At 47.7% G+C, this 10,120-nt stretch overlaps 1 protein-coding gene across 1 annotated transcript; it reads right to left on the reverse strand.

The window, feature by feature from the left end:
* Positions 1–6,301: 6,301 nt before the first annotated feature.
* Positions 6,302–7,379, reverse strand: LOC145949920 (uncharacterized). Its single transcript, XM_083060829.1, has 2 exons — positions 7,233–7,379; positions 6,302–7,135 (listed from the first exon to the last, which is right to left on the reverse strand). The coding sequence occupies exons 1-2, from the start codon at positions 7,377–7,379 to the stop codon at positions 6,302–6,304; spliced, it is 981 nt and encodes a 326-aa protein (XP_082916955.1).
* Positions 7,380–10,120: the final 2,741 nt, after the last annotated feature.

Raw genomic sequence — 10,120 nt, forward strand, 5'->3', positions numbered from 1 at the left:
CTTCGGTCATGGATGAAGCCGAAGGGGTTCGTGGGGGGTACTCGGCCTAAGGGGGTATTCGGCCCATCTGTTGGCTTAATGGTTTATTCGACCCGAGGGGGGGTGTTTGGTCTTCCTCCAAGTTGTGTTGTGGTGGCTCGGTCAGGCTCGAGGCCGAAGAGGTCTTCGGTAATGAGTGAAGTCGAAAGCGTCTTCGGTCATGGATGAAGCCGAAGGGGTTCGTGGGGGGTACTCGGCCTAAGGGGGTATTCGGCCCATTTGTTGGCTTAATGGTTTATTCGACCCGAGGGGGTATTCGGTCTATTCACCGGCCTGAGGGGGGTACTCGGCCTAAGGGGTATTCGACCCATTTGTTGTTCTGATGGGTATTCGGCCTGGAGAGGTGCGCGGCCTAAGGTTGGATCCAGCTTGAGGGGGTACTCGGCTTGAGGGGGGTACTCGGCCCATTATCCTGGTGGGTACTCGGCCTAAGGAGGTGTGTTTAGTGTTGACTTTGAGCGGTGGTGTGTAGTCCCAGTACACTGCCCCCCCAAGCCCGAGGATGAAAGACAAAGGGGTTTGTGAGTGAACATGCAATTGGTTTAAGGCTTCCGTACGTGTCTAGGGAGTCGTATCTGTCCACGACTATGACCGTTGCATGCTTAGCCGATTAGTAAGTACTTGGGGGATTTTAATGGTTCGCTCTTCACTGAGCTAGAGTGCTCGGGAGGGAGTGTTTACAACCTTTGCCGAGTGAGGTACTCGGGAGGAAGTGTTTTCAACCTTGGCCGAGTGAGGTACTCGGGTGGGATTTAATGACTCAACCTTAACCGAGCTAGAGTGCTCGGGGGGGAGTGTTTTCAACCTTGGCCGAGTGGGGTACTCGGGAGGGAGTGTTTTCAACCTTGGCCGAGTGAGGTACTCGGGAGGGATTTAATAACTCGACCATAACCGAGCTAGAGCGCTCGGGAGGGATTTAATGACTCAACCTTATGATGGAATCATGCCAAGGAAGGCAAGAGGTGACATATTGAAGGAGCCAAGAGGAGTTGGCTAGACATGAAGGTTTGGGCCAGTCAGGGCCCAATGGGCCTGATGGGCCTGGGAAGGCCCAAGTTGAACTTTTCATGGGCCATATTTTGTTATAGCTATTTTCATATGTTTTGTATACATCATGTTAGTATAGGTATCATATATTTTGGTCTTGTATTTTGGACCACATAGAGTAGCATTTTAGGTTTTAGGCTTGTTGGGCCTAGTTTTGGGCTTCATGGGCCTTTGGGCTTTTGGTACCCAATATTGGGCTCATTTTCATTCTTGTAATTTTTCCTTTCCATTGTATTTGTTTGACCATTGTATTTAGGTCATTAGATTAGGAATATACAAGAATTACTTAAATAGGTAAAATAGGTTAAACTAGGTTTAATTTGGAAGTCATTTAAGTTACATTTGAGTCACATGTTTAGCACCATGGGTGGCTGAACATGTGCCACTCAAATTAACCCTAAATAACTCTCAAATCAAACCTAAATGCATCTAGGCACCTAAATTTTCAGACTAGCACATGGGAGCCAAAATTTGAATTCAAATTTCAAGTTTGAATTCAAATTTTGGGCGCCACATGTAGCCTTGGAGTTAGGCGCCCAAAGTTGCACACTTGGAACCCTACTTAAGTGATTCTTCCACTCTTTGTATTCACTTTTGAGAAGAATGAAATTTGAGAGCTTATTCAGCCAAATTTCGTTCAAGAGTCACCATGAGAGAAAGCTTCACCTTAGGAACCCTTCTAGGATTTCCTCCTCTTTGAAGTGAGCTTTCCCTTGCACCTTAAGCTTGGATGCTTCCATCCAAGGCTTAAGCCTTATTCCAACCGAGAATCATCCTTCTTCAAGTGTTCTTAGCTGCGGATTCAAGTCTCCTTTGAAGAGATCCAAGCCTAGGCAAATCCAAGGAGAAGAACATCCTTCACTTCTCCTAGTATTTCCATCACCTTAACCGAGCTGAAGTGCTCGGGAGGGAGTGTTTTCAACCTTGGCCGAGTGGGGTACTCGGGAGGGAGTGTTTTCAACCTTGGCCGAGTGAGGTACTCGGGAGGGATTTAACGACTCAACCTTAACCGAGCTAGAGCGCTCGGGAGGGATTTAATGACTCAACCTTAACCGAGCTAGAGTGCTCGGGAGGGAGTGTTTTCAACCTTGGCCGAGTGAGGTACTCAGGAGGGATTTAATGACTCGACCTTAACCGAGCTAGAGCGCTCGGGAGGGATTTAATGACTCAACCTTAACCGAGCTAGAGTGCTCGGGAGGGAGTGTTTTCAACCTTGGCCGAGTGAGGTACTCGGGAGGGATTTAACGACTCAACCTTAACCGAGCTAGAGCGCTCGGGAGGGATTTAATGACTCAACCTTAACCGAGCTAGAGTGCTCGGGAGGGAGTGTTTTCAACCTTGGCCGAGTGAGGTACTCGGGAGGGATTTAATGACTCGACCTTAACCGAGCTAGAGCGCTCGGGAGGGATTTAATGACTCAACCTTAACCGAGCTAGAGTGCTCGGGAGGGAGTGTTTTCAACCTTGGCCGAGTGAGGTACTCGGGAGGGATTTAATGACTCGACCTTAACCGAGCTAGAGCGCTCGGGAGGGATTTAATGACTCAACCTTAACCGAGCTAGAGTGCTCGGGAGGGAGTGTTTTCAACCTTGGCCGAGTGAGGTACTCGGGAAGGATTTAATGACTCAACCTTAACCGAGCTAGAGTGCTCGGGAGGGAGTGTTTTCAACCTTGGCCGAGTGGGGTACTCGGGAGGGAGTGTTTTCAACCTTGGCCGAGTGAGGTACTCGGGAGGGATTTAACGACTCAACCTTAACCGAGCTAGAGCGCTCGGGAGGGATTTAATGACTCAACCTTAACCGAGCTAGAGTGCTCGGGAGGGAGTGTTTTCAACCTTGGCCGAGTGAGGTACTCGGGAGGGATTTAATGACTCGACCTTAACCGAGCTAGAGCTCTCGGGAGGGATTTAATGACTCAACCTTAACCGAGCTAGAGTGCTCGGGAGGGAGTGTTTTCAACCTTGGCCGAGTGAGGTACTCAGGAGGGATTTAATGACTCGACCTTAACCGAGCTAGAGCGCTCGGGAGGGATTTAATGACTCAACCTTAACCGAGCTAGAGTGCTCGGGAGGGAGTGTTTTCAACCTTGGCCGAGTGAGGTACTCGGGAGGGATTTAATGACTCGACCTTAACCGAGCTAGAGCGCTCGGGAGGGATTTAATGACTCAACCTTAACCGAGCTAGAGTGCTCGGGAGGGAGTGTTTTCAACCTTGGCCGAGTGAGGTACTCGGGAGGGATTTAATGACTCAACCTTAACCGAGCTAGAGTGCTCGGGAGGGAGTGTTTTCAACCTTGGCCGAGTGAGGTACTCGGGAGGGATTTAATGATAGCGATGAAGTGTAGTTCTTCAGCCGGGCCGTGTTGTTGACACGGCTTGCACTGTTGGGTAAACTTCATGCAATCACTCGTGAGGGTGGGCCAGTGATAGCCGGCTCGGATAACTTTGGTCGCTAAGGTTCGTCCCCCTGAATGCGTTCTGCATATGCCCTCATGGATTTCACGGAGGACATAATGTGCTTGATCGAGTGCAAGGCATTTCAACAAAGGTGAAGAAACGCCTCGGTTGTACAGCTCTCCTGCAATCAACGTGTATCGGGCAGCTATGACCCTTAGCTTCCTAGCTGCGAGGTGATCATGGTAATTCCCCGATCAAAAGATGGTGTGTTATGCCGGTCATCCAATTGTCGTCCCCCTGTTGGACCTGCAAGCACTCAATTTCCCCGACGCTTGGGATTTGCAATTCTTGTTATATAACACTGCGCAAGTGGCTAATTTTCTTACTACTGGCTAGCTTGGCCAATTGGTCGGCTCCCGTATTGAGTTCCCAGGGTGTGTATTCAATGTGGACATCTTTGAAGTTGTCCTAGTGTTTCTGGAAAGCATGGAAGTAAGAGTAGCGTTGGTTCTTTAATTTGGAAGGTGTCGTTGACTTGGCCCGTTACTACTTGTGAGTCGCTCCAACACTTGATTCTGGTGACGCCCAAGTCGTATGCCAACCTTAATCTTGCGAGAGGGGCTTCGTACTCAGCTTGGTTGTTGGATGTCTTGAAGCCGAATCGTAGTGACTGCTCGACCACCACCTTACCAGGACCTTCCAGTATAATGCCGGGTCCACTGCCTTGTTGGTTTGACGACCCATCTACATGCAGGGTCCAGACGTGCGGCTCGGGAAGGATTTCTGGGGTGAATTCACTTATGAAGTCGGCTATGCTTTGTGCCTTGATAGGTCCTCTTGGTTCAAAACGAATATCCAATTGTGACAGTTCTATGGACCAAGCAACCATCGGTCCGGCTAATTTGGGCTTCCGTAATACCTTGAGAATCGGGCTATCAGTCTTGACTACGACTTTGTGGCTTTGGAAGTAATGCCGAAGACGCCGGGCTGTGTGCACAAGAGCTAAGACCGTCTTCTCAAGGTGTTGGTACCGGGTCTCGGCTTCTTGCAACGCTCGGCTGATGAAGTATACCAGCATTTGTTCCCTTTGTTCTTGCACTAGGATCGTGCTAATGGCTTTGTCTGATATTGAAATGTAGACGATCATCTCTAGCTGGGTGTTTGGTTTAGCAAGCAACGGCGGGGCTGTAAGCATTGTCTTGAAGTTTTGAAACGAGGACTCGCATTCTTCAGTCCATTGGAACTTGCTGGCCTGCTTCAACAAAGACATTATGGGTCTTGACTTGTCTGCCATGCATGGCAGAAAAGGAGCCACTGAGGCTATGCGTCCGGCCAGTCGTTGCACTTCTTTTACCTTACATCAGCTTCTCATATTAACAATGGCCTGGCATTTATCGGGGAAAGCTTCTATGCCTCTCTTTGACAACATGAAGCCCAAGAACTTATCGCCAGCGACTCCAAAGGTGCACTTTGTTGGATTTAATCGCATGTGATGCCACCTTCATCGAATATCGTTCTGAGATCCTTTACGTGATCGCTAGTGGAGGCTGATTTAATCAACATGTCATCCACATACACTTCCATTCACTTTCCTATCTGGTGCCGGAAGATCTCGTCCATGAGTCGTTGGTAGGTTGCCCCCGCGTTTCTCAAACCAAACGGCATTACTTTGTAGCAAAAGTTGCCTGAATCTGTGATAAACGCGGTTTTCCCTTCTTTTGGTGGGTAGACGAGTATTTGATTATACCCCAAATAGGCGTCTAAGAAACTTAGCCTTTGATGTGCTGCTGCTCCGTCGACCAATGCGTCGATGTGTGGTAGGGGGTAGGCGTCTTTTGGGTATGCCTCATTCAGATCCGTGTAATCGGTACTCATCCGCCATTTGCCATTGGCCTTCTTGACCATTACCACATTGGCCAACCAGGTGGAGTACTTGACTTCCCGGATGAACCCTGCTTGTAGTAGTTTGATTGTCTCTTCTTTTACTGCTTCGACCCTCTTTTCTTCTGGGTGATGGGTTTGGCATCTCCTCACACGGAGAGCCGATGCCAGTGGAAGCTTGGGTCGATTCCAGGCATGTCGGCCGCCGTCCCGGCAAATAGATCCGAGTACTTTACAAGGATTTGCTTAATTTCTCTTGCTTCGTCCTCTGACAATTGAGAACTTAAGTACATGACCTGTTCCTCACTTGTCCCGAGTTGAAAGGGGATTGTTGTCTCGACTGGTTCAACTCGGTGCTCGTCCTCAATTCGTGGATCGAGCTCCAAGTCTATGACCGGACTCTGGTGGTGGACATCGCCAATGGCATTGACTTCTCGTCTCGGCTTTGGAGTTGGCTGCACCTTTAAGCTAGCGAAGTAACATTCTCGGGCCGTCAGCGTGCAGCGTGATGACCATGCCTTCTTCTGAGGGGAACTTCATAGCTAAGTGAGGGGTGGAGACGATAGCTCGGAGCTTATTTAGGGAGGGTCGACCCAACAGGATGTTGTACGAGGTGTTAGCATTGACTACCACATATCGTACTTTGATCCTTCGCCTTTGTTGGTCGTCTCCAAAGTAGGTGTATAGGTCTATCGTCCCCCGGGTATCCACTCTTTCACTGGCATTTTCTTTACAATACAATTGTTGACCTGTACACTGATGACCATGGGGTCGTCTTGCACTGGGTCGACCCCTTTGAAGTCTTTGTCAGTGAAGGTAATTGGCGGCATATGGATCATTCCTGCCTGTGTTACTGCGTTAACTGATCTGATTGCTCTTAGGTGTCTTTTTCGTGCCGAAGATGTGCTTCCAACCCCTGCAAATCCTCCGGCTATTGTGTTTATGACCCTCCTGGGTTGATCCAGTCTTGCTGCCTACCGTTTCTCTCCGGGGTCCTGCTTCGTTCCCTAGATCTGTGCCTCGAAGGTGCATTTTCATGGTTCCCTCTTCCGGACTCCCTCTTATCATGGAAGTTGTCGTATCTCTTCCTACCCGATGGTTGGGTGAAGTTTTGAAGATGACCAGACTTAACGAGATCTTCAATGCGATCTAGGAGGGCTGTGCATTCCTCCATGGTGTGTCCCCGGTTCCTGTGAAACTGGCATGTCTTGATTTTGTCCGTGTGGGGTGGAGTCATAGCGCGGCGGGGCACCGCGAGGATTTCTGTGGCCAATGTCTGCTCCAACACCTTGGTCCTACTGGCGTTGAGCGGCGTATATTGTGCATATCGAGGGCCCCTGTTGGTTCTATCTCGATCGGGCGCGTCTCGAGGGCGAGGTCTTGGATGATGTTCCTTTTTGACTTCTTTCTTTCCGGGAAGAAGGTCGGTCCGGTTCTGATTTCTGAACTCGACCAACTCTTCCATCTGCATATACTTAGTAGCTCTTTGCCGAAGGTCGTCCAGATCTCGAGGCAGCTTTTTACACAGGCTGTTTACAAAAGGGCATAGCCTTAATGCCGTGATAAGGTGGTGCATTGCCACCGCTGGATCTAGGTCTCGGATTGAGAGGGTCACTTTTCCGAACCGTTCCATGAATGTCCTTATGAATGTCCTTAGGGGTTCCTTCTTTTCCTGGCGGGAATTGACTAATGCCATCAAAGTGAGCTGATGAGGCGGCTTGTGGCGAATTGTATTACGAACCGGGAGGACAAGGTTGTGAAAGAGTCCACCATCCTGGTGGGAGTCTTGTGAACTAATTCAGTGTCGGTCCCTTTAAAGAGGTAAGGAAGACTTTACACATGATCGAGTCGTCACCGGTGTATAACCCGACTTGAGTAACAAATGCATCGAGGTGTTCTTCGGGATCGGCGGTTCCATCGTATTTTTCTAAGGCCAGATTCTTCCAATTGTCGGGCAATCGAGCTCCGGCAATGTCCGGGGTGAATGGCTTCCTCCCTTGCTTTCGTTGCTGATCCATAGTTGTTGTCTCTTCGCCAGGTGGCCAAGGGGCCTTCGTCTCTTTGTACCACCCCGACGACTCTCCTTGGTCACGCGTCGACTGAGTGTTCGGGGTGCCACAGGATGGGGGCTAGGAACGATTTTCGCTTCGAAGCTCGGCATTTTCTTTCCTAAGGACCGAGAAGTCGTGGGCGTCCTTCTCTCGGAGCCTCTTGAGCTCCATCATCTCGGCTTTTAGTTGCTCGATGGTCGAACAAGGATCGGGAGGTGGCGATCGGGCTGTGTATGACTCCTCCGCCCCTTCTTCGTTCTGATTCATTCGCGGGGGATCTCGGGGCATCCCGAGGTGAATTGTTGCGTTGTCTTGTTGACTCCTTATTGTTACCATCTTGCTCCTGGGTCGAGAACCGTTTTGGTTATCGGCCCCACGGTGGGCGCCAAAATGTTCCTGCATAGAACACTCCTCCTGTCGCTCCTTCCTTGCGATCTTCTAAGTCCTCGGTGCCGACCGAATGATATCTCCCAAGGGTGGGGAGGGTACCTGCAAAGGCACTCCAACGCTCAAGTAAGTGTTCGGTATAGAGCGGAAAATATTTATACTAGATAAAAGCGTACCTCCTTTATGTCACTTCACTTGTGTATTTATAGTGACATATTTGGGCCTGGTGGGCCTTCTGTCTTGGGATATGGGTAATACCTTAGTTAATCCTAATCTCTGTTAATTAGGTGCAATGATCATTATGTAATGAGTGACTTATCTCCCCTCTGTTCCATGTGGGTTACGTGTTCGGCCAAGCTTTTGGCCGAAGGGGGTGTTCGGTTGGTTGTATGACCGAAGAGGTGTTCGGCCAAGCTTTTGGCCGAAAGGGGGGCGTTCGGTCTTCCTCCAAGTTGTGTGGTGGTGGCTCGGTCAGGCTCGAGGCCGAAGAGGTCTTCGGTAATGAGTGAAGTCGAAAGGGTCTTCAGTCATGGATGAAGCCGAAAGGGTTCGTGGGGGGTACTCGGCCTAAGGGGGTATTCGGCCCATCTGTTGGCTTAATGGTTTATTCGACCCGAGGGGGGGTGTTTGGTCTTCCTCCAAGTTGTGTGGTGGTGGCTCGGTCAGGCTCGAGGCCGAAGAGGTCTTCGGTAATGAGTGAAGTCGAAAGGGTCTTCGGTCATGGATGAAGCCGAAGGGGTTCGTGGGGGGTACTCGGCCTAAGGGGGTATTCGGCCCATTTGTTGGCTTAATGGTTTATTCGACCCGAGGGGGTATTCGGTCTATTCACCGGCCTGAGGGGGGTACTCGGCCTAAGGGGTATTCGACCCATTTGTTGTTCTGATGGGAATTCGGCCTGGAGGGGTGCTCGGCCTAAGGTTGGATCCAGCTTGAGGGGCTACTCGGCTTGAGGGGGGTACTCGGCCCATTATCCTGATGGGTACTCGGCCTAAGGAGGTGTGTTTAGTGTTGACTTTGAGCGGTGGTGTGTAGTCCCAGTACACTTATCCTGTACGTGACCGGTTGGAAAAAGTGTTTTATAATATTGAGATTCTGGATTGGCCTTAATATAGAATAGATTAATTTAGAATGTAGCCATTAATTGATTGAATGGAACCATATACAATGTGATTTTTATGGACCTAACCATTGAATAATAACTATATATCACCTCAATTGCTTGTGTCCATTTTTGTCAAAATTTAATAACAATAAGAAAATAATCAAATAGTCCATTTTTTATATTACATTAATTATAATGAATATAAAATAATTTTGGATTAATGTAAAATTTTATAAATACAATCTATATATGAAAGGAACTTTTAATCCAACTTTTGAGATGAAATTATCCAAATAAAATATATTGAACAGGGTAAGAGTGAATGTAAACACTAGTGTAATTTGATCCCTCTTTGTTCTCTCATACTAAACACACTAAATTCTTTTGCAGCTTCTCAACGACTACATTTATTGGTGCAGCATTTTGTTTAGGCGCCTTCTTATTCATAAGCATGTATGGCTTCCTTGCTCTTTTCTCTATTGGCGAAGTTCTTATTTTTGCTACCTAGGTACTTTAATTCTATGCAAGAAATATCTCTTTACGTTTATTGTTATATTGAAACAATATCCTTTTTTCATGCTTATCATCTATGAATATTTTTGCTACTAAGAGTTTTCTTTTGTTAGCTAAGTTTTTGATCTTGATGTTTCAAAGTCGAATTCTTGATGAATAATTATGTGTTTTTAAGTAAAATCACTTCTACATTTGGGAAATTAGTTGTAAACTTGCTCTCTGAGAACCAAGAGTCATTCTATGGTTGGTTGTTTTTTGAATTTTATGCTTGTTTCAGGGATCCATGTTTTTCTGTCCCTTTTTTTTGTATCTATTAGCATGCAGAGCATATCCCTGCTTATTTATATCAGTTTGTCTTAATAATTCTATCCTGAAACATGAAAGATAATCTTTTAATGGTGCTAATCAATTACTGAGTTTGTACAACATCCCTAGCTTAGAAATTCCCGAATTCTGCATTTTCTATGAGCTGAGATGGAATGTGATCATTAAAACTAATATAAATCGTCAGAAACCATTTTGTAACATGATCAGAATTTGGAAGTTTTGCTCTAGATGTTTGCTTGCAATTTTCTTTTCAGGGTCCTGTGAATTACGTATGTCTCCTATAATGACCCATGGTAATGAGGCCAAGAACTGTACAGAAGCAGAAGATTGTGGAAGTGACTTCACCACCAGCCCAATGTTGGGGAATCTGCCTAAATGC

The sequence above is a fragment of the Cajanus cajan genome, chromosome 7, assembly GCF_000230855.2.
Source record: "Cajanus cajan strain Asha chromosome 7, NIPB_CcT2T_4, whole genome shotgun sequence".
In the NCBI taxonomy this organism is placed as follows: domain Eukaryota; kingdom Viridiplantae; phylum Streptophyta; class Magnoliopsida; order Fabales; family Fabaceae; genus Cajanus; species Cajanus cajan.